Below are 27944 nucleotides of genomic sequence, written 5' to 3'. Positions count from 1 at the left end.
CCTGTTACTTCTAGCTGTCCCTCATTAGGCTTCAGGGTTAACAGGTTCCATCTTTAGCCGAGGCAGCCGCAGGCACTGCCAGGGCGGGTGAGTCTGAGTCTTCTCTTGGCAGATGAGGGGGGCTGATTTGGGGGAGCAGCACGCCTGGCAGTTTGGGGTCTGCTACCACAACTTTGCTGCTTCCCCAAGGTAGCTGCTGGTTTGATCCGTGTGTTATTCCCAGTCCTTGGAAAGAAGAAATCCAGGCCCCAGATTACCCAGAGTGATGCTTCCCTCCACCGATGCCCAGATCTGCTGGCCACAGCCCAAGGGCTGGCAATCTCCGCCGGCCTCCAGCCCCGCGGGCAGAGAGTGCCGAGCTCGGCCAGGGCTCCCCCAAACCGCCGTGCACCGGGTGCTCGGGTGCTGCCGCTTGCCAGGGCTCGGGGAGAAGCTGGGCTGAATGGGAAAAGCAAGAGGAACGAAAAATATCCCCAGAAATGAAAAAAACAACCCTGCTCCTCTCACTGAGCCTGGGACCTCTGTGTTCCTGATGGGTGAATAACTTACAGCAAGACGATGTATTTATAGCATCTAGCTCATGAGTTTTTAATTAAAATTCCATTTTCTTTTGCTCCAGATGGCACAAACAACCATTTTGGTGTTTTCATTGGGTTTTTAAGGGATCGCGCGTCTCTTGCTGGGCTGGGTTTGTTTTGGGGGTGCGGGGAGGGAGTATTTTGGGGGTGCGGGGAGGTCCTGGTGTCCTGCACAGCGCTTTGGCTGCCTTTATGGGTTTGCTGGGGCAGAGGAGAAGGTGGCTGGCTCCCCCCTCACCTCTGCAGACAAGTGTCAGGTCCTCGGGGACCGCATCCACCCAGCCGCCGCGGCGGGGAGAGCAGCTCGCAGGGCAGGAATGGCTTCACGTCAGAAAAAATCAGATCAGGAAACGAAGCCATTTACCGGAGCTAAATCGAGCTGGCTGGAGAGGCTGATGATGCATTAGGGAGCAGCGATGCCAAGGAGGCCGGGATGGGTGCCCGCTGCCACCTTGGGGTGCGGGGCACCCCACCACCTCCACCGTGATGCCAGGCTGGGGTGCAGTCAGAGATTTGCACAGCCATTTTCCAGCCTAACGCTGCCCCAGAGGACACTGCGGACACCCCCTTTGCCCACCTGCACCTGCAGCACCCAATGACCCCAGGGAACCTAGAGCAGCCCCCTGGGGTCTATCAAGCCCCTCTCTGAAACCTGGGGGTGATGGGTGGCTCAGGGACTTCCCCTGGGAAAAAACCTGCCAAAATAATGAGCTGGTGCAGGAAAAGTTCACGCAGCTGGTGCTGCCAGGCTGGGGGACGGGCAAAGCCAGGGACACCCAAACCCAGAGGCACAGGGACGTGGCGAGAGGAGAAGACCAAGTTCAGGCCCTTGCTTTGGGTGTCCTCCTTGCAGGAACCCCTTCCCGTAGCCTGCACCACCCATCAGACCTGGGCTGGTTTGCATCGAGAGTGGCCGGGGCAGGACGGGGCTGAGCATCCACAGGGCAGCGGGGCTGGGGCAGGGTCTGGAGCACAAGTGTGCTGGGGGGCGGCTGAGGGGGCTGGGGGGGTTTAGCCTGGAGAAGGGGGGGCTGAGGGGAGCCCTTCTTGCTCTCTGCAGCTGCCTGAGAGGGGCTGGAGTGAGGGGGGGGCTGGTCTCTGCTCCCAGGTCACCAGTGACAGGGCGAGAGGAACCGGCCCCAGGCTGCGTCAGGGGAGGGTTAGGTTGGGTGTGAGGGAAAATGCCTTCCCTGCCAGAGGGGTCAGGCCCTGGCACAGGCTGCCCAGAGAGGTGGGGGAGTCACCGTCCCTGGGGGGGTTCAAACACCGTGCAGCCGTGGCACTTGGGGCCATGGTTTAGGAGGCCTGGGGGTGTTGGGTTGGGGGTTGGCCTTAATGATCCCAGAGGTCTTTTCCAACCTTAATGGTTCCATGATCCTATGCACAGAGGCGATGCCCCAGGAGCTGCAAAGCCCAGAGCCAAGCCCTGGCTTGGCTTCTGCTCTCTGAGCCCCTTCCAGGTGCAGATGAAGAGCTTGGGATCACTGGAAGGGAAGAAGCACCAGCCCCAGGCCAAAGCGGGTTAGGAAGGACCAAGACGACTTTGCATCTTGTTCCCGTGGTGCGACTGCTTTCTGCACGGACGACAGAGACGTACCATGGAAGCCTTCTGGCTCTGTGGCCCTATACAGATATCCAAGCCCTGTATTTTGTTAGCAAATGCACCCAGTCATACAACATGGAGCATGGTGCAGCCACAGCTCCTGGGACCTCTGTGTGAACCCCAGCAGCAGAAGCAGGCAAAAACAGAGCAGCAGGAGCTCTGCAAATGATGGAGTGGGGCTGTACAGCCTCTCACCTTGGGGAATAAAGCAGAATGCACTGGGTGAGGTGTAGGAGCCCGGATCCGATGATCCCATCTAGCATCAGAGCCTAATGTCCTGTGCAAGATACACCCAGGTTATGTCAGTGGTCAAAGCACCCAAGAAAGCCAGACCTGGGCTAGGCTTGGGCTGTGCAGGGGGAGCAGACTAGGGCAGACCACAGGATCTGGCTCTCAAAGAGCAGAACCAGCCTGTTGCAAGGGCCTGGGTTCCCCGCTCCAGTGTGCCATCGTTTCCCAAGTTCAGATCCATGCTGCTGATGGGAGATGTACAAGGAACCATCCTTCTGCCCTGGGGTCTCAGTGGCCCCTTGGTTATTGCTTTGCCTGGAAAAACCCTCCCATCACAGCCCAACACATCCCAGCCCAACACACCCCATCCCACCCCCAAGGCTGTTGCTCTGCCAGCCCGCCCAGCCTCTGGTTTGCAGAGGAAGGTGGTTCTTGGGGGGTTCTCCAGACATGCAGCTGTAGGAGAGGCCCATCAGTGCCAGCCCCCACGCAGGAGACCCAGGGGTGCAAGGGCTGCGGGTGCCCCCAGTCCCCTGCCCCAGCTGCTCTGGGAGAACAAGGGGGGACCTGTAGGGAGAGGGTGCCTTGGGAGACCCAGGCTGAGCAGCCACCGCCGCGGATGTCCTTTCTACTGCACAGTCCCCAAACCAAACCTGTTTCCCAGAGTCCCACTTGCAGAGCTCCTGTCCCAGACCCCTGTCCCACCTCCCCGGATGGGGTGGGGGCTGGTCCCAGGGTATGGCTCTGCTTTCCTCCTGAGGCATGAGGATGGGCAACCTGAGCGTTTTCCCCTCCCAGCCCCCAAAAACTTCTCTCAGAGCAGTGTTTTAAAGCAGATTTCCACCTTTGGGGGCGGGGATGGCTGGGCAAGGGCCCCAGCCCTGGGCAAGGACGGTACTGCCCGGAGGAGCCTCAGCAGCCCACCCCTTCCCTGCAGGACTCGGTGTCTGGCTGTCGGGGCAGAAATGCATTAGGATCCTGCGAAGACAAAATAAAAAGCCTTTTGGGAGTGACTCGGCTGCGCAGCCGGAAGAGAGACAGCACAGTTTGCTTTTTAGGAGGTCTTTTCGGTTTCTTTTTTTTTCTGTTTCATTTTATTTTTGGCAGCTGCACTGGCAGCAGGGAGGGAGTAAATGGCCTTGCTCGAGCCCGGATGCATTTGTGGCTTTCAAGAGGCAGAAGTGGCTGGAGTTTGAGAGTCTCTGCGCTGCAGAGGGCATGAGTCACAGCCAGGCAGTGGGGCTGCGGAGGGGAGGGGAGGGGAGAGGGAGGTGCTGCAAACCCAGCAGGGTGCTGGGATGGAGGAACTGGGTGCTGGGATGGAGGAGCAGGGGTGGAGGAGCAGGGGTGGAGGAGCGGGGTGCTGGGATGGAGGAGCAGGGATGGAGGAGCGGGGTGCTGGGATGGAGGAGCAGGGATGGAGGAGCGGGGTGCTGGGATGGAGGAGCAGGGATGGAGGAGCGGGGTGCTGGGATGGAGGAGCAGGGATGGAGGAGCGGGCTGCTGGGATGGAGGAGCAGGGATGGAGGAGCGGGGTGCTGGGATGGAGGAGCGGGGTGCTGGGATGGAGGAGCAGGGATGGAGGAGCGGGGTGCTGGGATGGAGGAGCAGGGGTGGAGGAGCGGGGTGCTGGGATGGAGGAGCAGGGATGGAGGAGCGGGGTGCTGGGATGGAGGAGCAGGGATGGAGGAGCGGGGTGCTGGGATGGAGGAGCAGGGGTGGAGGAGCGGGCTGCTGGGATGGAGGAGCAGGGATGGAAGAGTGGGGTGCTGGGATGGAGGAGCAGGGATGGAGGAGCAGGGTGCTGGGATGGAGGAGCAGGGATGGAAGAGCGGGGTGCTGGGATGGAGGATCGGGGTGGAGGAGCGGGGTGCTGGGATGGAGGAGCAGGGATGGAGGAGCGGGGTGCTGGGATGGCTTGGATTGCTGTCAGGGCAATCCAAGTGCCCAACGGACAAACCCACACCAGTCTGATGCCAGAAATGAAAATGCCTGCTCACACCCTGCTTGTCCTGACTCCAGGCAGAGGGGCTCAGGCAAGGCCTGTCTCTGCTTCCCTTCTTTGGGCCCCCTTTAACACCATCCTCCTCCTCTCAGTGGTAACTGGAAGGGCTGGGCGGGGGTGTCCAGTGACCTGGGAAAGGATGCAGCACTTCCCCCCTCTCACGGGGATGCTCTCCTTTTCCATTTTCTCTGGAAGCAGACAGCTCAATCCCTTTCCAGAGCCAGGCCTCACCCACCCACAGCATCTCCAGTCCTGGGACTGGCAGCAGGAAGGTGCTTCAGCCCACTGGTGGGGCAGTGGGGTGCGGTGAGGTCTGCCCCGCCTCTGCCTCCTGGATGGCCCTGGAGCAGCCCTGGGGCACAGAGAGCCATGGCAGGCAAACTCTGTGCGTCTTTAGCAAGAGGCCAGCTAGCTGGGGTCCCCGCCTGGGGCTGAGCAAGGCATCAGAGCTCAGGACCGCTGCTTTCCCACGTCTGAAGAGGTCCCAGAGCAGGAAAGAAGGTGCCACCAGCTGAGAGCGATGACCAGCGATGCTCCCGGGGCCCATCTCAGGGGCTCAGCAGGGAGCAGCGAGTGTTTGGGGGAATAAAGAGCTGCCAGCTGCTCCCCAGAAGGAGAGGTCGCCTCTGCCTTTTCCCCAGCGCACCCAGGGCTGCGGTGGTGGGCGATGCGGCAGCTGCCGGCGACAGCTTGTGTTGCACTCTGTTTGCTCACACCTCGCAGCTCCGGCTGGCGAAGAGCAGGGCTTGTGCAGGGGAAGCAGCAGCACCCTGCGAGCTACAGCACCCTGCGAGCTACAGCACTCTGCGAGATACAGCACCCTGCGAGATACAGCACCCTGTTAGACACAGCACCCTCTGACCTACAGCATGCTGCTAGCCACAGCACCCCATGAGCAGCAGCACCCTGCTAGACACAGGAGACTGAGCCACAGATCCCTGTGAGCCACAGCACCCTGCGAGATACAGCACCCTGTAAGATACAGCGCCCTGCAAGCCACAGCATCCTGCGAGATACGGTGCCCTGTGCAATACAGCACCCCGTGAGCTGCAGCACCCCATGAGCTGCAGCACCCCGTGAGCTGCAGCACCCCACTGGCCACAGCACTGGCGAGCAGGCACTTCCCAAGCTCCTGTACATTATTGTCTTGGCTCTAATTTCCAGATGCAAAGAGAAATGGGAGTGTGTCATGGTCCCCTCTAGACACGCGGGTACAACCATCGCCCTCCCAGCAGCCGGCAGCAGGGTGAAACGGGCGGCCAGAGCCTGGCAGAGGCTTTCCCTGTCCCCAGGGGCACGGTGACACCGGCGGGTCCCCCCGCCTGCCGTCGCAATGCTGAGCTGCTCTGTGCACTCAGGTCTCTTTCTTCCTGCAGAAATCCTCCCAAACCTGAAAGTAAACTTTCCCCAAAGTTGTTTTGCTTTTCCTGGCTGAGGAACAACCCCTGCCTTTGGCACAACCTGTTAGTGCACCCATGCTCGAAGGAAGCACGGGGCTGGACGCGTGCTGCGGGGGGCAAAGAAGTCACAGCTCTGCCTCCTGCGCGATTCCTGTTTCAGCATTTTACACGCTTTACCTCCTGGAGAAATCTTTGGGTTTTCCTTCTTTTGCTTTCACTGGGTGCCAAACAAATGCAAACTGTCTTCTGGATGGGCTCAGTGTCCTTCTGTCCCGTGGGGAAGTGTGTCCTGGCGGCTGCAGCCTGGCCAGGCTGGGTGTCCCCTCCCTCCTCTCCTGCCCCTTCTCACCTGCACAACTTGAAAACCAAACAGAAATGGTGCTGGGGGAGGGGAGGAAGACGAAGAACGGAGCTGGGAGCCCAGGAGGGCGACTGTCACTTCCTGGCATGAGGGAAGGTCCCCTGGGAAGCTGATGCCGAGAGCTAATTTAGTGTGACCATGGAGCATCCTCCCACCCCGTGCCCTGCGTCAGAGCAGCGGAGGCTGCGGCATCAAATAATTCCCATCCCCGCAAGCCCTTTCGGCACCGCCAGACGCCTTCAAGCCCCGTTGGGGCAGGATTTGTCCCCCTCTCCTGCAGCTGGGCATGATGAGGAGCCGGGAGGCAGCAGAGACGCTGCCACAGCTGAGCCATCAGGGCACAGCCAGGGGCAGGATGCTGGGGTGCTCGCAGCGCTGCTGCGGTAGGACCCCCCTGGGGACCAGAGGGGCCCCAGCATCCTGCCACGGTGACACATGTCACTGCTTGCCGGCAGCTCGCTTGAGGTGCCAGCACATGTGCAAAGCACAATTGTTCCTCGTTTCGGGTGTCAGCGGCTGATGAAACATGTCCCAGGGCCACAGAGACAAGCCAAGATCGTTTCCTTTTCCAGTCGGTAGGATCCGTTCCTGCTTCCACCCAGGACTTTTTGCATTTGGGGCCTTTGTTCCAAAGATCCCCGATGCTTCGCAAGGCCAATGCCTGGGATGGAGCAGGGAATGGCACCCACAAGCACACACCGGTGCCGCGGCACCCCTGGGGTGCCAGGCATTCCACCGGCAGCGGGGACAGCCCCCATCCCGCGGGTCTGGGCAGTTCAGCCTCTGTCCCGTGCACAGAGCGTGCCAGGAGCCGGCCTTTCCCTGCACACGGATGCTTTTGCAGGCGGGTCCCCGCGCTGGGGATAGGGTGGGGTGGGTGCGGGATCGCCCTCAGCGTCCCTCGGCGAGAGGAGAGGCTGTGAGGCTGACGCCAAGGCCCGAGAGCCCACCCCGCGTGGGGTCTGCAGTTTTGGGGTGCTCGCAGCGTGAGGCGCGCAACCGTGCAGCCGTGTGTGCACGTGCACGCACACGAGCGTCCGTGCAGGTAGAGGCGTGCCGGAGGGGCTGCGGGGCTTGCTGTGCGACACGTGAGCGTGCAAATCCATGCACGCGTGTGACTACGTGAGTGTGCGTGTGCGTAAGCGTCTCGGTATGTGCAAGCACGGGCACCCAACTGAGAGTGCACATGCGTGCATATACATGGGTGGGTGCATGAGGGCGTGTACGTGTGCACCTGACTGTGAACACATGCATGTGTGTGTGTGGGTGCAAGTGCGGGTGATGGGGTGCACACGGGTGGGTGCGTGTGTGCCCGGGTGTGAGCGTGTGTGCACGCAGGGGCGGTGCCCGTGTGTGTGCGCCCTGCCACAGGAGGTGCCGGTACTGGTGTGTGCAGGTGCCGGTGCTGGTGTGGGTGTGGATACTTGAGTGGGTGCCAGTATGGGTGCGGGTGCTGGTACCAGTACCGGTGAGGGTACTGCTACAGGTGTGGGTGCCAGTGTGGGTGTGGGTCTGAGCACCCGTGCCAGTGTGGGAGCGGGTCTGGGTGCAGTGCGGGTGCAGGTGCCAGTGCTGGTACTGGTGTGGGTGCTGGTACTGGTGTGTGTGCAGGTGCCAGCACCAGTGCCAGTGCAAGTGCGGGTCTGGGTGCCAGTGCCAGTACCGGTGCGGGTGCTGGTGCAGGTCTGGGTGTGGGTGCGGGTACCGGTGCGGGTGTGGGTACCGGTGCCGGTGCGGGTTTGAGGTCTGGGTGCAGGTGCAGGAGCTGGTACTGGTGCCGGTGCGGGTGTGGGTACTGGTGCTGGTGTGGGTTTGAGGTCTGGGTGAGGGTGCAGGTGCTGGTACTGGTGCCGGTGCGGGTCTGGGTACTGGTGCCGGTGCGGGTTTGAGGTCTGGGTGCGGGTGCAGGTGCTGGTACCGGTGCCGGTGCGGGTCTGGGTGCGGGTGCGGGTACCGGTGCCGGTGCGGGTTTGAGGTCTGGTGCGGGTGCGGGTACCGGTGCCGGTGCGGGTTTGAGGTCTGGGTGCGTGTGCGGGTACCGGTGCCGGTGCGGGTTTGAGGTCTGGGTGCGGGTGCAGGTGCTGGTACCGGTGCCGGTGCAGGTCTGGGTGCGGGTGCGGGTACCGGTGCGGGTTTGAGGTCTGGTGCGGGTGCGGGTACCGGTGCCGGTGCGGGTTTGAGGTCTGGGTGCGGGTGCAGGTGCTGGTACCGGTGCCGGTGCGGGTCTGGGTGCGGGTGCGGGTACCGGTGCCGGTGCGGGTTTGAGGTCTGGGTGCGGGTGCAGGTGCTGGTACCGGTGCCGGTGCGGGTCTGGGTGCGGGGCGGTGGTGCTGAAGGACAGCTCCGCCCCCGCCCGCCCCCTCCGCCGCCCCCCGCCGCCCTCCCCGCTCCTCCGCCGAGCCGCGCCGCGCCGCGCCGAGCCCAGCCGAGCCGAGCCCAGCCGAGCCGAGCCCAGCCAAGCCGCGCCGCGCCGCGCCGAGCCCAGCCGAGCCGCGCCGAGCCGAGCCGAGCCGCGCCGCGCCGCTCCCGCCGCCGCTCCCCCCGCCGCCGCCGCCATGCCCCAGACGGCCCCGCCGCCGCCCGCCGCCGCCGCCGCACCATGAAGCGGCAGAACGTGCGGACGCTGGCGCTCATCATGTGCACCTTCACCTACCTGCTGGTGGGCGCCGCCGTCTTCGACGCGCTGGAGTCGGAGGAGGAGACGGCGGAGCGGCGGCGGCTGGAGGCGAAGAGCCAGGAGCTGAAGAGCAAGTACAACCTCAGCGCCGAGAGCTACCGCGAACTCGAGTGGGTCGTCCTCAAGCTCAAGCCGCACAAGGCCGGCGTCCAGTGGAAATTCGCCGGTTCCTTTTACTTCGCCATCACCGTCATCACCACCATAGGTACCGCTTACCCCCGCCCCGGCGCTTCCCGGGGCTCCCCGAGAGCCTTCCCTCGCCTCCCGGCTCCGTGCAGCCCGTCCCCCCCAGGCGCCCATCCCCGCGGTATCGGGGCCACCCGCCCGCACGGCTCCGGGAAACTGCCACCCGGACACCCCCCCCCCCCCCCGCCGCCCGTCCCCGTGGTATCGGGGCGACCCGCTCTCCCGCCTCCTCCGGCACCGGGAAACCCCCGCCCGTCCCCGTAGTATCGGGGCGACCGGCCTGCCCGGCTCCTCCGCCACCGGGGAACTGCCGCCCGGCTCCCCGCCAGTCCCCGAGGTACCGGGGCGACCCCCCCCACCACCACCTCCAAGCCCCTGCTGCCCCAAAACGCCCATCCCCGCAGCGGCAGGGCTGCCCTGGGGAACCCCCTCCCGCACCTCCGCCCATCCCCGCGGTACCGGGGCTACTCACCAGCCCCATTCCCCAGCCCCGCAGCCCTCGGCGGACCCTCCCCGTCGTGCCCATCCCTCCTGCCCCGGCTCCACGTCCCCGGGGAATGGCGACCTGCCCATCCCCGTGGCCTCTGGTCTCCTTCCTCTCGAGGCACCCCTCACCCCGCCGCTCCCACCCCTGCGGCCTCTGGGCTCCCCATCATCACGTCCCCCAGCCTTGGAGACCCCCGCACGGACCGGGGGCTCCTCACCCCTACTCCCACCCCTCTCTGCGGCTTGGGGGTGTCCGGGGAGGGGGAGGGGGGCTGAGCTGGGACCCCCTTTCCAGCCCTGCAGGGAGGTTCCCGGGGTGGGGGGGAGGACCCCGGCAGGGCACTGGGGGCAGTGGATGCTGGGGGGGGGTCACAGTGGAACTGTGGGACAGGCAATTTCCTCAGCTGACCCCTTCCCGGGGGGGGGAGGAGGAGGAGGAGGAGGAGGAGGAGGAGGAAGGTCCCCTGGGGACAGGGTTCCCTCCCAGCCCATCTCCTGCCCTTCCCAGGAGAGGGGCTGCAGGAGCTTGCGGGGGGTCTGCAAGGTTCCCCCGTGTCCCAGACCGTGTTCACCCAGTCGCATCGCCAACCCATCTGTCCTCAGGTCCCCTTGATGGGGCACCTGGGGTGACCCACCATCCCCCCAAACTGCCTGGGGGAGTGGGTCTGGGGGGCCGGGGGACAGCCGGGGTCCGGGCCAGGGTGACACATGGCCCTGGCCAACATCCCCGCAGGTACCTCAGCCCTGGAGAGATGCAGGCAGGAGCTGGGTGATGGGAGAGCTGGGGGGGTCCCAGATTTGGGACAGGGGTGTTGGGGCGGCTGTTGGCTCCCAGCGGTGAGATGCGCGTGTTGGGGTGGCTGTTGGTTCCCGGGGGTGAAACATGGGTATCTGGGTGGCTGTCGGCGCCCGGGGGTGAGACGCGGGTGTTGGGGCGGCCACGGGCTGAGCGGAGGCAGGGTCTGGCCTCTCCCGGCTGGCGGGAGCAGCTGGGAAAGGCTTTGAAAGTGAAGACAAGCAGCTTACGTTTGACGTGAGCGGGAGGAGGAGCGGGCAAGGGGGTGCGCAGGGGGCTGGGGAGAGGAGCGAGCGGGAGGCGAGCAGGAGCGAGCGGCGTCTCGCCAGCCCACACAAAGGATGCTGCAGTGACGGAGGAAGGAGACAAAGCCAGGCCAGTGTGCACGGTCCCAAGAGGCCGTGGCTCAGCGCCGGGCTGCGGGCAGGCGTCGGGTCCCCTGCCCTGCCTCCCCCGGGACACCCAGCTCCTGCAGCTGCCCGGGGAGCAGGAGGGATGGAGCAGGGATGGCTGAGCGTGGCTGAGCCCGGATGCAGGCGTTACACCCGCCAGCAAAGCATCCTGCCAACTGCAGCTGGGGGTGAAAACCTTAAAACCTCATCTTGGGCTCGATGTGGGAGGGCAGGGTCCTCTCTGGGGTTGGGGTGATGACACCCGGCCCCGAAAACATGTCCAGCTGCAGCGGAGTGGGAGGGAAACGCAGAGGGAATGTCCCCAAATTGGGCTTTACTGCTCTGCAGGCATCAAGCCTTTCTCTCCCAGTAGCTTCAGCCTCTCTATGTTGTCCGAGGGGGTGCAGGAGGAACATAAATAGGCATGAAAATATTGCTTTTATCAAAATCTGATAATTTTGAAGGCAGGTGTTTTAGCTGGCCTGTTGTAACAGAGCTCAGGTGCTGCTGAATGGGGCCAGCGTGCACCAGCAAAGAGAGCAAAATCAGCAAAAGCCACAGGACGGGAAAGTAAATTCCATTATTCCCATGAAATGGGATTTTCCAGTGGGGAAATAAAAGGCATTCTTCCAGGAAATCACCAACCAGCCCCTCTGTAAAGCTCCTGTTGTACTTCAGGAGTGCGAAGAGCCAGGATCCTCCGTCCATCCATCGGGATGCCGGGGCCGCTGTGCCGAGGTCCCTGTGATGTGGCCGGCTTTCAAGCGGGAAGGAAGAAAAGCCGGGAGGGCAACGGGTCCCACTCGGAAAGTTTTTCTTACATTTTGGGGTTGTTTTGGGGATTTTTTCTGATAATTTTTCCCCCTTTATCTGGGAAATGAGCCAAGAGGCAAGCTGCCCTCCCAGCGCTGCTCCGAAGTCTCCCACAGCCCCCCCCATTCCTCCACGAGGCTGCCCTGAGCCCTGCACCCCACTAGTGGGGTGAAGCCCCCCTCTACCCCCCGAGGAGCAGCCCCAGCACCCAGCGACCCCCAGAGCACCCGGAGCCTGGGATATTTAGGTTTGTCATCGGGGGGGAGGGAGCGCACCTGCCCTTGGGGCCAAACAGAGCCCAGGGGTGACACCGGGTCCCCGCGAACCTCTTCTGCACGTGGTGTCCTCATCAGTCTCCCCATCACCCCCGTCCCCGTGCTGCCTCGTCTAGTGATGCCGCCGCCGCCGGGACAATGACGTTGCAGCAATTTTGGGGCTGGAGCGGAGCTGGTCAGGGGGAGGAAGGCCAGGGGTGGGGCAGCCGCTCCCTCCAGCTCCTCTGGACATTTCTGTTCCCATCCTGCAGTAGCTGCGCCTGCTGAAAAGGGTAGAAGTGGAAACTAGTGTTGACACCTACAAACATGCCTTTGATAGGTTTCAGAGTTAACGTGGTGGGAAAAACTGTACCGCTCCCTTCCAGGGCTGAGATGCCTCTCCCCTCACCCCCGTGGGAGGTGATGCCCAGGCAGCAGGGAAGGATGGGCAGCATCTCACCCCTTTCAGCCCCTGGGGATGCACAGGGCCTTCCCTGGGAGAGCGGCCCCAGCCAGTCCGGCAGCTCCTCAGCCACTGCTGGGGTTCGAGTGCCCCAGCCGTGCTGCTGAGCCACAGGAGTCGGCAGAAAGCAGCACTGGGAGGTCAAGCCCGCTTTCCTTCCCTCTCCAGTTAGGTATGAAGCCACCCCCAGCCACCTTTGCCTGTGGTATGCTGGGATTGCTGATTGGGATGTTCACTCTGAAACCTAATGAGGGCATACGCACCTCTGCCACTGATCCTCATAGCAGGCAATGGGCAGGAAGAGGGTGAACGGGGAGGTGGCATGTATGCACCAAGAGCGGAGCCATCCCGGAGCCCTTCCCAGCAGCGATGTGGGGTTTAGGGGTGGCAGTCGCAGCCTGCTGCCCCACCAAGTCCGCCCAGCCGGGGCTCAACAGAGCCTCTTCCCGCGGAGGCTCCAGCAAACCCATGGCATGGCGGGGTGGGGAAGGACTCTGTGTGTCCTCTCCCATGGGATTCAGCCCGGGGACCTTCCGAAGGCGGGGCTCGGCCGCTGGCAGGAGCGCTGCCCCTCTGCGAGCATCCCTCCCCCCATCCCGCTCCCACCTCCCCCCTCTCGCCCCCTCCGCCCACGCTATAAATTCCCTTCTCGGCTCCGTCCCGGAGCGATAACAGCAATTAATACCCGCTCCCTCCCTGCCCCCTGCCCGGCCTCTCCCAGCTGATGCCTCATTAAACTCGCCAGCAAAGCCTGACTCAGAGCAAGGCATAAACACCACGTGCCGGGGCAGAGATGCTCCGAGGTGAGGGTGGGGGGCGTTCGTCGCCCAGGATGAAAAACCCCAATTCCTTTGGTTTTCGGGATGTTTTTTCTCCCCCAGTTGCCAAGCCCCGGGGCTGGGTGCTGCCAGGTCTGGTGCCAGGAGGCCAGACCCAAGCCGGAGCAGCGGGAGAGCCCCGCTCTGCCAGCGTGTGATTTATGAGCCGGCTTAAATATTTGTCAGGCCTCTCTCGGGCTGAAGTGACTGCGATGCGGGATTTATAACAGGCACCGCCACCTTGGAGAAATCACGGCCCAGAGGGTTAATTGAAGGAGCAAAGCGGGGCGTGCTGCGGCGGGCGGGGGTCTCGCCTGCCTGCCTCCCCAGGGGGGTGAGGGAGGGCGGCCGTGGGGCAGGAGGGCCCCACTGGTGCTGCAAGTGGTGCTGGGTGCTGGTGCGAGGCGCTGGTGCACGGCACTGGGTGTTGGTGCATGTTCTGGTGCACGGTGCTGGGCGCTGGTGCACGGTGCTGAGTGTTGGTGCACCATGCTCGGTGCTGGTGCACGGTGCTGGGCGCTGGTGCACAGTGCTGAGTGTTGGTGCACCATGCTCGGTGCTGGTGCACGGTGCTGAGTGTTGGTGCACCATGCTCGGTGCTGGTGCACGGTGCTGGGCGCTGGTGCACGGTGCTGAGTGTTGGTGCACCATGCTTGGTGCTGGTGCACGGCGCTGGTGCACGGTGCTGAGTGTTGGTGCACCATGCTCGGCGCTGGTGCACGGTGCTGGGCACTGGTGCACGGTGCTGAGTGTTGGTGCACGGTGCTGGGCGCTGGTGCACGGTGCTGAGTGTTGGTGCACCATGCTCAGCGCTGGTGCACGGTGCCGGGCGCTGGTGCACGGTGCTGAGTGTTGGTGCACGGTGCTGGGCGTGGGGGCACGGTGCTGAGTGTTGGTGCACCATGCTCGGCGCTGGTGCACGGTGCTGAGTGTTGGTGCACGGTGCTGAGTGTTGGTGCACGGTGCTGGGCGCTGGTGCACGGTGCTGAGTGTTGGTGCACCATGCTGGGCGCTGGTGCACGGTGCTGGGCGCTGGTGCACGGTGCTGAGTGTTGGTGCACCATGCTGGGCGCTGGTGCACGGTGCTGGGCGCTGGTGCATGGTGCTGAGTGTTGGTGCACCATGCTTGGTGCTGGTGCACGGTGCTGGGCGTGGGGGCACGGTGCTGAGTGTTGGTGCACCATGCTTGGTGCTGTTGCACGGTGCTGGGCGCTGGTGCACGGTGCTGAGTGTTGGTGCACGGTGATGGGTGCTGATGCACGGTGCTGGGAGCTGATGCACAGTGCTAAGGGTTGGCGCACAATACTGGGCATCTGTGCATGGCGTTGGGTGCTAGTGCATGGCGCTGGTGCACAGTGCTGGGCACTGGTGTATGATGCTGATGCACAGTGCTGGGCACTGGTGCACGGTGCTGCTGCGCTGTGCTGAGTGTTGGTGCACCATGCTGGGTGCTGTTGCACGGTGCTGGATGCTGGTGCACCATGCTGGGTGCTGTTGCACGGTGCTGTTGCACGGTGCTGGGTGCTGGTGCACCATGCTGGGTGCTGTTGCACAGTGCTGATGCACCATGCTGGGTGCTGGTGCACGGTGCTGGATGCTGGTGCACCATGCTGGGTGCTGTTGCACGGTGCTGTTGCGCGGTGCTGGGTGCTGGTGCACCATGCTGGGTGCTGTTGCACAGTGCTGATGCACCATGCTGGGTGCTGGTGCACGGCGCTGGGTACTGGTGCATGGTGCTGTTGCACGGTGCTGGTGAATAGTTCTAGGCGCTGGTGCATGGCGCTGGGTGCTCATACACGCCCCTCCACACCATGCCACTACTCAAACTAAGCAAAGTGCCAGGAGGAAGGGGCCGCATCCTGCTTTTCATAGGGGAGCCCGTGGGCAAAGGGACCCAGAGAGGTCCAGGGCTGAGAGATGGAGCAGCACCCCCGCCCCACCAGCCTTTGGCTCTGCCCTGTGAAGGCCTGAACCAAAAAATGGTGGAGAATAACCCCGTTTTCTGTAAAGGAGGAGCCGCACATGGCACCCACCTGCCTCGCGGGGGAATGCGAGGGGGATTTGGCAAGGGTGGCAGGGAAGGAAGCTTCCCTGGCGTAAGGAGCTTTGCAGCGAGAGCCATCAAGTGCTCAGGAGCTTTAGCTCATCAGGGAGGAGGCGGCAGGGTGACCGGATCAGGCCGTAACTCCCGAGGGGATGATGCCTGAGCTTGCACCGCATCCCCATCCCGCTCGGTGAACGTGGGGGGGTGCGTTTGCAGATGGGGTGAGAGGACCCAGGGCAGTGTGGAAGCATCCTTTGGGGTCTGAGATCCCCCCACCTCATGGCTGGGGTCTTTGTCACCCCCCGGCGGGGGGCTTAGGGCCTCCTGCAAGCGTGGGAGGTGGCCCCGGGGTGCTGCACGGGGTAGGGGGGGCACTGCCTGTGCCAGGGTCCCCCTGTCCAGTGGTGGGAGTCGATGGAGGCAGGGCAGCCCCCCGTCATCCCGCCCGTCCCAGGACAGGCAGAGCCAGCAGAAATCGGTCCTAAAGGCCTTGAATGACTTTTTATTCCCCCCAGAGGCCCCTTTTCCCTGTGCTGGTGCAGGAGGCAGCTCTGCTCCCGATTTCGGCCATCCCAGGGGCTGCAGGGGTGTCCCCAGCCACAGGTCTGTGCTGAGCCATGGGGTTATGGGGTGTCCCCCTCCCCCACAACAGCAGGATCAGCCTCCCAGGTCGGGGTGTCCACCAGCATCCAGCCGTGCCCATCACCGGGGTATCCCGCCTTGTCTGCCAGCGCAGAGAGTAACCCCCTCCTGCTGCAGGACCCCTAAGGGCAGGGGGGGGCCTGGCTGCACCCCGGTTTTGCAGGAGGAGGAGGAGGGGGGGATGGAGCAGGGAGGGATGGAGGGGGCCGGGAAGGGACCTGGCGGAGCCCCAGGACTGAGGGAAAAATTGCCAGTTTTGGCGCAAAGAGGCCGCTTGGCCGGCGCCGGGATTTTCCATGACACCATCCTGACCCCCCCGCTCCGGCGGGGTCCGGCCCCCGCCTGCAGGCAGCAAAGCCTGGGGGCGATGGACACCAGCTTCACCCCCAAACCCTCCTGCTCTGCCCCCTCCCCCGACAGGGAGAGGGGGTGTGGGGCTGCCCCCCGCCACCCCGCTGCAGCAGGAGGAGGGATGGGGGTGGCTCCGAGCCCCTTTGGGGTTGAAACCCCCCTAGTGTATAGGATAAATCTGGGGGGAAGGGGTCATGGTGACGCAGGGACTGGGGGTCTGGCAGGGGCACAGATGCTGCTGCAGAGGATGGGAGGGGGAACTGGGGGGCTTACCCTAATGCTGTGTTTTGGGGGGGTCCCCACCTTCATCCCCCCCACCCTGCTCTGGGAGGTGGTGTCCTCGAGTTGGGGTCTCCAATCCTAGGGTCCCTCCCACCCCACAGTCAGGCTCGACCCCCCCCCTCCCCAGGTTGACCCCCCCGCCCAGGGTGACCCACCCTGGGCAGCCCCCAGCGCTGCAGGGCTGGGCTGGGGCAGGAGGGAGGCTGAGCATGAGGGGGTCGGTGGGATTTGGGGGGGTGGGAGTAGGGAGATGGGGGTGAGGGGGTGGGTGGATGGAGGGGGGGGTGAGGGTGGGCAGGGAGAGAGATGGGCAGGAGGAGGGGTGGGGGGTGGAAGGAAGGAAGGAAGGAAGGAAGGAAGGAAGGAAGGAAGGAAGGAAGGAAGGAAGGAAGGAAGGAAGGAAGGAAGGAGGGATGGACGGACGGACGGACGGATGGATGGATGGATGGATGGATGGATGGATGGATGGATGGATGGATGGATGGATGGATGGATGGATGGATGGACGGATGGACGGACGGATGGATGGATGGATGGATGGATGGATGGATGGATGGATGGATGGATGGATGGATGGATGGATGGATAGCAGGCTGACAGGCTGGCTGGCTGTCCCTTCACCTGCCCTGGTGAAGATGCAGCAAGGCTAGTCCCGGCTCCTGGTCCAGGACCCAGCTGGGACAGGGCCAGCCTGGCTACTCTGGGTCCCAGGGCTTGCTCCAGCTCTGCCTAAGTTCAGCCCGGTGCCGGGGAGGTGCTGCCCGGGTCCCAGCCCTCTGCTCCGGCTGCCTCTCACCCTGCCCTGCCCAGGAGGTGTCCCCAGGCAGGACGAGCCCCTTCCTGCTGCCCTCAGCCCCTGCCCTGGGGGGACGGAGGCGTTGCGGGGTGCGTGAGTCCCCACGCAGCACAGGCAGTGTGTGCCCCTCCGTGCCAGGGCCGTGTTTGCGCAGGGCAGGCTGGCAGCGCTGCTGCCGCTGCCACATGCTGCTTTTCCCAGCCGCTCTCTCCCTGCTTGTTTGTTGACCTTGCAAAGACGGGGCATCTCCCAGGCAGCGCCAAGGGGCACCCCGTGTGCCGGCTGCATCGCCTGAGACCCCATCCCCAGCCTGGGGGGACAGCTGAGGTCCCCAGGCTCAGCTCTGGCACTGGTTAACTGGCTCCTGGCCACAGGCGATGGAGAGAGCTTGGCGCTGTACCTCGGCCGAGCTCGTGTCACCCAGGGGACACACTGGGAAATGGGTGCCCATTAAATGCTGAGTGGGATGCTGGTCCTTACTGGGAGCAGCGGAGTGGGGGGCCGCAGGGCTGGCACGAGGAGAAGGAGAAGGATGCTGCCCGGGGCACGCTGCTGCTCAGGGGACGCCCATCCACCGCTTCCCCCAGGGTTTCACTGTGAGAGCCAGGAACCGGGGGGGCTCAGGACTGGGTGCTTTGGGCTTTGGTTGGTTTTGGGTGCTAAAGGGTTTTGGGAGCCTGGCGTTGCTGCGTGGTTGCCGTCGTACCAGCCAGCCACAAGCATAGGGTCTGCTCGGGGAGGGTGGTCTCATGGGGTGGCCAACATCTCCGGAGGATGAGGCTTTTCCTCCACCGAGGCACCCCTGGGCACTCCTAATTACAGATCCTTGCACGTCTCTGAATGCAGCCGGATCGTTCCTTTCACCCCAAAATGCACAGGAACATACCAGCCTTGGTTGCTGCTGGACCTGCCGGGAAGCGGGGTGGGAAGGGAGGCAGGGCTCGGTGGGCGGTGGGGTTTCATGCTCCAGGGAAATCAGGCTTGGAAGGAGCAGCGTTGGCTACGCCCCAGGCTGGGGCAGAAACGGGCTGCTCCAAAGTGTTGGAGACCCCCAGAGTGGTCAGTGGCTTGGTGGATCCCCCATCAGCTGGGATAGCTGACCCTTCCCCACTGTCCCCCGTTGCTCCTGCAGCCTCACCCCTCGGCAATGGACAGCGAAAGCTGCAGCAGGTCAGAGATCACGGTGAAGGGCTCTGGCATCCCTGTGCAGGGGCCAGGGAAAGGGAGGGGGACACCAGCCACGCGTCCGCCCAGCAGGCACCCAGGCTATGGCAGAGCGGGTGGGTGCTAGGAGGAACCCACCCTGCGCCCAGCATGGACCCTGGGAGCGTTCCCCACCGCTGAAGCAGACGAGGAGAAGCGTGATGGCTCTGGCAGCGGGATGCAGAGCTCCTGCCCGGGCATTAAGGTGTCCTGGCGTGGGCCACGGCTCGTGGCCACCAGCCCTCGCTCACTGCCAGCGCCTGCTTTCCTGCAGCGATTTTATAAAGGAGGGAGCTGGTTTCCTGACTGCTTCGTCCCCTTAGTACCCCAGCCCAGCTCCCAGCCCCTGTTGTCAGCTGGGACTCATGCCCCCTGCCCTGGCTCCCTCCATCCCTCCCACCCTGGCTCCCTCCATTCCCCTGGTTGGCTCAGCCCCCTCCCATACCCCCCAGCACCCAGTGCCACCTCCCAGGGACCCTCTCCCTGCCTTCCCAATCCTTTGCACCCTTCAGCTTCGTAACACCTCTGCCCTGCAAAGTTCCCCCCCTCCTCCCATCCCCAGCAGCTGCCCTGCTAATCCCCGCCATCCATCGCTCCCGACAGCCTGGGATTTACTCCAGGCCAGGGGCCAGCCGAGACCTGCACCTGCTCCCCGGAGCCGCGGCCAGATCCACCCCTGCTCCTCCACAGCCCTAAAAAGGAGACGAGCCGGCCGCGTTCCTCAGGGACATGTCATATTTTCTCCCTGGGGACACACGCTGTGCTCCCTGCCTGCTTGCAGCACCCTGAGTTGGAGCCCAGAACACCCTGTCTCTGCTCTCCCTTGGCAGCATCCTTCTTGGGGGACCCCCCCACGCCTGCTTGGAGGAGCATCCACCTAGCGGGAGGGTTTAGGGGGGCTGCGGGAGGGAGGCAGGCGATGGAGAGGAGGAGGGATGCTGCGTCCCTTCTGCAGAAAGGGCAGGAGCATGGCGGGGAGCCTCTCTGCCTGTGCCCGGGAGCCTTGCCAGGCCAGGACATGCCACAAAGCCAGGCACGCCGGTGCGGTGGGGCAAACAGAGCCGCCGTTGGACCTGGCAGCTGCCGGGACTTTGCGGCAACCCCGGGAGCCAAGCCCTCCTCTCCAATGCGTTCCCATCCCGTGGTCATGAAACAGCAGGTAGAAGAGGGGCTCGGGGGGTTTCACCCTCTCTGCCGTCTTCCTGGGGTCTCCTTCTCCCTGCCAGCCAGATTTCATATCCCAGTGACCTTCCCCCTGTCCTCAGACGTGCTGCAGATCAGGCAGCGCCTGCTAAAGCCGGGAAAGGGGGGCTGGCAGATTGACGGACGCTTGGACGCGCTGCGAGAGCTCATAAACTCCCTTCCCCGGGGAAACGGGGCTAAATATAGCTGCGGGAGGCTGCAGTGGTGCGGGGCAGGCAAGGGGATGCTCAGCGAGGCTGTTGGCAGGGACGGGGCCTGCGGGCAGCGCTGGAGGCTTGCATCCGAAAAGTCCATCCTCAGTTGGGCAGTGCATGAGGAATGGGGGGGTTTGGGCCGCTGGGAGGGGGGCAGAGGCGCCTGGCAGGAGAGGAAGGGCAGTGGCAGGCAGGGAGGGTGAGGGCTCAGGGGCAGCACGGTGTGACCCCGGTTCGAAACGCAGTGCCCGGCTCTTGCTGTGGGACCCGGCGGCCGCCCGGGTGGCGTTGCCTCGGGATCCCCCGTGCCGCTGGGGAGGGGACAGCAAGCAGCAGCCCCCTGTTCCATCGGTGAGGGAAGGCTGGCACCCGGCAACGATGAGAGCAGTGATGCTCTCCGGTGACACTGTCTGGTGATGCTCTCCAACGATGCTCTCCACTGATGCTCTGTGGCTCCTGCAGCCGCAGCCCGAGCCGGAGGCGCTGGCAGCTGGGAGAGGTCACGCCAGCTCCTCGGAGGCAGCTTGGACGGAGATCTGACAATCCTTGGTTTTGCCTTGCCCCGGCCCGGCTTAATCCTTGGCCTTCCGAGGCTGCCGGCGAGGGTGACGGTGAGGAATGCCGCCTGCCTCCGCCCAGCCAGGCTTAAACAGAGCCAGGGCAGGGCGAGCTCCCCTCCGCCGTTCCCACGGGCTCGGGGGCTGCCGCGGCGTGGCGCGGCCGCGGGTGCCGGGGCTGGTTTAGTTGCTAGGACAGGCCTTGGAGGAGTCAGTGCTGCAGCGGGTGTGTTCGTGCTGGCACCCCCAGCCCTGTCCCAAACACACTTGGAGTCCGAGGGAAGGGTTTCTGAGCCCCGCGGGGTCTGAGGGGTCGGTGAGCCGCGGCCGCAGCCCCCAGCCCGCAGCGCTGCTCCTGCCTGTGGGAAAGGGAAATAGGGAAAAGGAGAGGGATAACAAAAAGAAAAAGGAAAGAAAAAGGAGAAATGAAGGGAAAAAGGAAATGAAAAGGGAAAAAAGAGGAAGGAAAGGGCAGGAAAAGGGTTCCATTAGGGATGAATCATCTGCCAGGGCAGAGGCAGAGTAAGTCTTAGCCATATGTGTTTCATGCAGGCGGGAGATTAATTGAAACCCAGATGGGCCCCCCAGGGCTGGGCACGGATACTCCCCCAGCTCCCATGGCAGCTCCTGGGCAGTGGGCAGTGGAACATGGGGACATGGGGGCGCGGGGCTGGGGTGGCAGAGGAAAGCCAGCCACCCTTGTCTCTTGAGACCTTAAAAATCCCTATTTTCCTCATTTCCTGCACTTCTCCACCTGCTGCTCTGAGATGGGCCGACCTGGGATGGGTATTTCAGGGAAGAACGATCTCCAATTTCCGAAACTCCAGGGCTGGGGAAGGTCCCCCACCCCAGGTGGGGCCCAGCCAAGCATCCCCCAGCTTCTCCTGCCCCAACCCAGGGAGGCAGCACCTTGTCCATCAGCCCCCCAGCTCTTTTCCCATGAGCCAAGGGCTTTCCCCCTTCTCCAGCCCCCTCTCCTTCATTTTCATTTGGAGACCTCATTATCCCCCCCAGCCTGCCCACCCACCTGCAGTCATGTCTGGGGGTGAGCATGGACCCAGTCAGCGTTGGGGTTCACCATCAGCAACTCAGTGGGGGAAGTGGTTTGAGGGGCTGCCTGCCCTGCACCCCCCTCGGACCACCAAGCTGATCCCGCCCCGTGGCTTTGCTCCTCAGGTTACGGCCATGCAGCCCCCAGCACAGATGGGGGGAAGGTCTTCTGCATGGTCTACGCCCTGCTGGGGATCCCCCTCACCCTCGTCATGTTCCAGAGCTTGGGCGAGAGGATCAACACCTTCGTCAAGTACCTCCTCCACCGCATCAAGAAGTGCCTTGGCATGAGGCGGGCGGAGGTCTCCATGGCCAACATGGTCACCATCGGGTTCTTCTCCTGCATCAGCACCCTCTGCATCGGGGCAGCCGCCTTCTCCTACTACGAGCACTGGAGCTTCTTCCACGCCTATTACTACTGCTTCATCACCCTCACCACCATCGGCTTCGGGGACTACGTGGCGCTGCAGAAGGACGAAGCCCTCCAGAACAAGCCACAGTACGTGGCCTTCAGCTTCGTCTACATCCTGACGGGGCTGACGGTCATCGGGGCTTTCCTCAACCTGGTGGTGCTGCGTTTCATGACCATGAACGCCGAGGACGAGAAGCGGGATGCCGAGCACCGGGCGCTGCTCACGCGCAACGGGCAAGCCAGCACCGTCCATGCCACAGACACTGCCTCGGCCGTGCCGGCGGCGGCGGGGGGCGGCGGGGGCGGCTTTCGGAATGTCTACGCCGAGGTTCTCCACTTCCAATCCATGTGCTCGTGCCTGTGGTACAAGAGCCGGGAGAAGCTGCAGTACTCCATCCCTATGATCATCCCCAGGGACCTCTCCACCTCAGAGACCTGCGTCGAGCAGAGCCACTCCTCGCCCGGCTGCTGTCCGGAGACCCCCTCCAACAGATGCTTCTGCAATGCCCGCCGGTCGGCCATCAGCTCCGTCTCCACCGGTCTCCACAGCCTTGCGGCTTTCCAGGGGCTCATGAAACGCCGCAGCTCCGTGTAGCCCCTCTCCATCCCCACCCGCGCCCCCCCAGACCCCACCTCAGCCCCACGGCCAAGGACCTTTCTTGGTCACGGCAGGAGGAAACCACCCTGGGGTCTGGCTGCTGAGGGGGAGGCAGCGGGCTGGGACCCCCGGGGGGGGCCGTGCTCCTCTGCTGGGACTCGGGAGGGATGCAGGAGCAGCGGCGAGGCTGCCCCAGTCCTCTCTGACGTGGAAAGAAAGGAGCTGCTGGTTTTATTTTATTTTAATTTAAATTAATTTTATTTTATTTTGCAAAACCACTCCTCAAAAATGTGAAACTTGAAGAGCTGGAGAGTGTTTTAACCTGATTGGGGGGGGGGGTGTACGCCTCCACCTCCGGCTGCGATACCTCTGTGCAAGCGGCTGGGGACACCCCCACGGCAGCCCCACGGCAGCCCCGGCCTGCGAAGCTGCGTGCCACGGCGTAGCCGTGAGCCGGACGCGTGACTGGAGCACCAGAGGCCTCGTGAGGCACGGGGAGAGGAGGACATGGGGCTCCCAGCACCGACCACAGGCAGCAGCGGGGTCCCGTCCCCTCCATCCTCTTCCTCCTCCGGCCACGGGGCCATCCCAGGGGAAGGCAGGTCCCCGGGGAAGCAAGTGATGCTGCGACGAAGGCGAGTGTGCATCAGCGGGCAAATCAGGCTAAGAGGGGCTTAGACGGAGCTTTTTCGATCGCTGCGCACATCAGCCTGCCCCTGCGGCCGAGACAACAAGCCTTGAGTCACGTAGGCTGCCGAAAACGCCTGCTGCGACGCGGTGGGCAGCCCTCCGAGAGCTTTATGGGGTTACTTTGACCCTTTTTAGATGGGCAAACCTGGGCGCCCCCAGGGTTTTCCTGGTGGCGAGGCAGCGGGAAGCCTGGAGCCATCCCTGGGAGGCAGGACGGGCAGCGGCAGCGCGGTCCCCTGGGACCCCTGTCTCCATCCTCCCCCGCGGCAGAGCCATTACCCTTGGGGAGATTTTTGGGGGACAAGCTGGGGCATTATAAGACTTTTTCACCCTTCTCCTTCACACCCCTGGGTTGCACCGGTCCCCTTTCGACCCACACCCCATCTCGTCCCAACACCTTGAGCCCAGAGCAGGGGATGCTCCCAGGGCTTCCCTTGTCTGAGACCCAGGACATCCTGGGGGTCACCTCCAGCACGGCCACCCCGACATGGCAAAAGGGGGTCGAAAACTTCTTTCCTTGCCCCCCTCCATGCAGGGGGCAGCCCCCGGCCCTGCAGGGAGCACCTACATCGCTCCCAGGACGGTGGTCCCCCCGCCAGCACCCAAAGCACAGGCTGTCCCCCCAACCAGCGGGGGACACTGGGGGACACCGTAACATGCACTGGCCTTTCTTTGTGCCCCGGGGGTGCCAGGGGGACTTTGGGGACAGCTGAGGTGCCCAGCCCGCCTGTTTCTTTTCTCACCTTTTAACAGAAGAAAACCAATGTATTTCTAATACTTGACGACCTGTACATACTGTTAGATACCAGAGAGGATATTTATTATAAATCATAAATCATCATATCTATAAAAACCTATAAATATCTATCAGAAAGGAGTCTCGGGGCGGGGGGGGAAGGGAACTCGTTGATGACTCTGGGGAATTTCTTTTTGCTCTCTGCATCTTTCTCATCCTAGGGCACCCACGAGGAACCGCGCTCCCCCCAGCAAGGTTTCTCTGGTTCTCATGCCAAAGTATATTTGTACCGCTGAGTTACTTTCCTTAGAGAGAGAAATAAAGGCTGGTTCAAACCCCGGCATTGCTTCGGCTTCTTCCCTCGGGCGCTGGGTGACGGTGAGGGGCTGGGAGCGGAGGGCCCTGGTCCCCTGGGATCTCCCCGTGCTGCAGCCCCGTGCCCCGTCGCCTTTGCTCCGCGGTGATCAGGGAGTGTGAGAATCTCCTCAGGACGAGCCTCTGCCCCTCTCCTGATGTTTCCCACAGATGAGGGAGAGGAGGAAAGGAGAGGCTCAGCTTTGAGCTCTACCAGGGCTGCAGCATCCTTTGGTGGGCTCAGTGGGAGAAAGGCTGCTGGGTAGGGCAAAGCCCCTCGGAGCTCCCCAACCTCTTCCATCCCACCATCACCCACTGATGCGGGGCTGGAGGGGACCCTGCAGCAGCTTTTCCCACGGGAGCCCCCCCAAAAGCACCGCTGTATCCCTCCTGCTCTTGCCCACAGCAGCACCTCTGCAGCCTTCGCTCCACGGCACGGGCTGGAGACCTCCCTCTGCTCCGTGCGGCAGCCGAGCAGCGTCCCATGATTGCGAGCAGTCCCAGTCTGTGCGACCCGGGGGGACAGGGCTGGGGGCCCCCTGTCTGGGGCTGTGTGGGGAAACTGAGGCACCGGCAGGAGACGCACAAAGAGGAGAAGCCGAGGGTACCTTGAACGGTGTTGGGTATCTGGCTCCAAACCTCCAAGGGGGATTGGGCGTCGCTGATGGCCAGGACACACCAGGGTGGACGGGGACATGCCACCTCCGTGGCTGGGGCCACCCGCAGAGCTCTGGGATGCTCTACTGCCTTTAAGTGGATAAAACCGGCTCCCTCCAAACCCAGGCGAGAGCCACCAGCTAATCTAATAATGCTAAGCCTGCAAAAAGATGATCTGTCTTGGCAGCAGCCGATGGAGAGAGCGGCTCACCCCAGCAGCAGCTTTCTCCCTGCCCGAGGGTGCACCCATGGGGATGCGGGAGCATCGGGGGACTGGGTGCTTCCCCAGCACTGGGTCCCTCTGTGAACCCTTCCCTCCTGCCTCTGGGATGTGGCGGGAGGGAGTGGAGGCATCTCTTCATCCTCCTCTACCTCCAATGCTTCCCATTGGGAAGACATGATGCTGAGCCAGCTGGAGCTTTGGGCTGATCCAGTATGACCATTCCCAGGGTGTAACTGGTCCTCCAGGCTCCCAGCCCTCTGCACGCCGCCGCCAACCTGCCCGGTGTGTGCACAGCCCCCTGGCACCGGGGCAGCTGGGGACAAGGTCACTGATGGGCTGGGGTGGACCTGCTGGGAGGCAGCCCTAGTCCACGAGAGACGTGGATATACTGGATAGAGTCCAGGGAAGGGCCGTGAAGATGGTGGACTGGAGCATCTCTCCTAGGAGGAAAGGCTGGGGAGCTGCAGAGCAGAGAAGGCTCAGGGAGGTCTCACCATGGCTATAAATACCTAATGGAGGAAGAAGATGGAGCCAGGCTCTCCCAGTGGTGCCCAGTCACAGGATAAAAGGCTCAGCTGCCTCCAGCGGGTCCCTCAGCCCCACCGCCCGCTTTGGGAAAATGGGGCATCCTCTGGGGAGCAACGGGGACCCGCAGGGGCTGGGCCGTGCAGGCAGGTCCCTATTGCGGGCAGAGGATGCGCTGGGAGCTGGCACCCCCCCATGGCGGGGGGCTGAGAGGTGTCCCCTACAGAGCAGCCCCCAGTGGCAGCCCCAGGGAGCACCCAAGCCACCTCTCTCGCTGCCTCATCCCCCCCATCTGCGTGATTTTTTTTCCCCTCTCAAAGCATTTAAATTTTCCTTGTCAGCCGTAGCCCAAATATTTACAGTCCGCTGGAGAGACTTGAAATTCCTCCCCAGTATTAAGCAGCGTGGCCGCGAGCGAGCGGCCCCGGGGGAGGCTCAGCCCCGGGTGACCGGGGCTCATCCTGCCACCTCCTCAAAGCCATGAGGAAGAGGAGTAGAAGGGGTGAAGAGTGAAGACTGCTAGTCCAGCCAAACAGGGGCCAGGTAGGGAGTGGGAAGTAGGTAGAGAATGGGGAAAATAGGGTTTTCCATAAGGAAAAAAAGAAGAAATGAAAACTCACACTGCTTTGGTTTCTAAAGGCATTTCAGTAAATAGGGGCTTAATTTAAAAAAAAAAAACAAAAAAGCCTTATTAAATGTTTCTGTTTTCCTTCCCAGCTCATTAAACAGCAAAAAGCTCCTCTGGTGAGGGGGAAACCTTATATTTATTACCCCAGCCTTTTCCCCACCCAATCCCATGTGTAGCCCCAACATCTCTATTGCCCTGCACCAGGATCCTTTGGATGCTGACGGCATCCCGAGGGAGCCGGGGGACTCGGGACCCCGAGGACATGCTGGAGGCCACCAATCCCTGTCCCCAGACTGCCCCCTTTATCGATCTGAATTTGGGGAGAGGCGCCAGGGAGGAACCCTGCGCCCGGCTGGATGGGGCTGTGGGATGGGAAGTGCCAGCGGCACCGGCTTGGGGACCCCGAGATGGTGGTGGGGACACTGGGGTGACCTGAGAGGTGGAGGGAACCCGCGGCAGCCGGTGGCTTTGTGCCATCCTCTGTGGCATGACGTCACTCTGGGGTGACGGGGTGATGTCACTCCCCTCGCCGGAGCAGCACCAGGGCTGCCTTTCCACCTCCTGCCTGCAGCCCAAAAATGGGGGTGCCCCAAGGAAGAGCCACCCCGTCCCTCGGCCGGCATCAGGGCTGGGTGCGGGTTTCCCCAGCATCGTGCGAGATGGTGACGAAGACACGGTGGAGGCAGGCAGGCCCACATCTGCCAGGGAGCGTCTCTGTGGGTGAGGGGGGTGTGCACGTGTGCCGACCTGCAGGGATGCATGCGTGCGGGAAGGGGACGCCACCGTCCCCACCCTGCCAGGCTGCCCCAGCTCCTCCTGGTCCCCTGCTGCAGAGTGCCCTGGGATGTCCCTAATGTCCCATCTCCTCCCCCCTGGGGACCCCAGACAGCCCCACACAGGTGTCTGTGTGGGGCTTGCGCTGCGTGGCCACACACGTGCGTGTCGTGTGTCGTGCAGGGGACTTTGGAAGTCAGCGGCTCTGCCACCGCTCACCTGCACGTCCTTGGGACGCTCACCCATCCCAGGGCTGGAGGAGGGTCCCAGCATGGGGGCCCATGGGGGTCCGTCCCCAGCTGTCCCATCCTCCCCATCCAGCCCGTAGCATCCCCGTGGGTGACACCGGCACGTGGCACAGTGCCCGCTGCCCATGCAGACGCATGGTTGGGCTCCTCCGGGCACGAGCTGCCCACAGCAGGAGGCTGCCTCCCCCGCCGTGCCCCCCGCCCGCCTGCCACCATCTTATCGCCCGGCATTTTCCATGGGCGAAGGCTGCGGGGAGGGACGGAGGAGGACGGGGGGTGTTTGTCTTAGAGCGAGGGGTGATGAGAAACGGCCACGCGCTCGGTGGCACCAAAGAAGGAGAAGTTGGTGGGGCCAGAAGAAGGCGGCCACATCCTGATTCCTTCGGCCTTTCCCTTTGGACATGGCCGAGCGGCTGCCGAGGGGTCCCCACCAGGGGAGGGATCAGGATGCGCTTGGGGTGCTGCAGGCACGGAGGTCACCGGGGGTCCCGGAGGCAGATCCACAGCCCAAACAGCAGCAGGTGCCAGTGGCTGTTGGGTGTCCTGGTCCTGTGGGGTTTGGGGGAGCTGCTCTGCCCCAGCCCTGTGTTGGGAGGAGCCCCCTGCCATGAAGACACCAGAGCCAGCGCTCACTCCCTGCCACATCCCTCCCCAGGGATGCATTTCAGTCCCCTCTGCATCCCATCCCTCCCCAGGGACATGTTTTGGTCCCCT

The 27944-nt window shown here is 63.4% G+C and overlaps 1 protein-coding gene across 1 annotated transcript; it reads left to right on the top strand.

The window, feature by feature from the left end:
- The first annotated feature begins 8580 nt into the window (after positions 1-8580).
- Positions 8581-24161, top strand: KCNK3 (potassium two pore domain channel subfamily K member 3). The gene is made up of 2 exons (XM_064448386.1): positions 8581-9060; positions 21512-24161. Exons 1-2 carry the CDS (start codon positions 8778-8780, stop codon positions 22390-22392), a joined length of 1164 nt encoding a protein of 387 aa, XP_064304456.1. The 5' UTR covers positions 8581-8777; the 3' UTR covers positions 22393-24161.
- The last annotated feature ends 3783 nt before the right edge of the window (positions 24162-27944 follow it).

This window comes from Phalacrocorax carbo, chromosome 3 (genome assembly GCF_963921805.1).
Source record: "Phalacrocorax carbo chromosome 3, bPhaCar2.1, whole genome shotgun sequence".
NCBI lineage: Eukaryota > Metazoa > Chordata > Aves > Suliformes > Phalacrocoracidae > Phalacrocorax > Phalacrocorax carbo.
The sequence above is the reverse complement of the archived record's forward strand: the minus strand, read 5'-3'. Positions and strand labels throughout refer to the sequence as shown.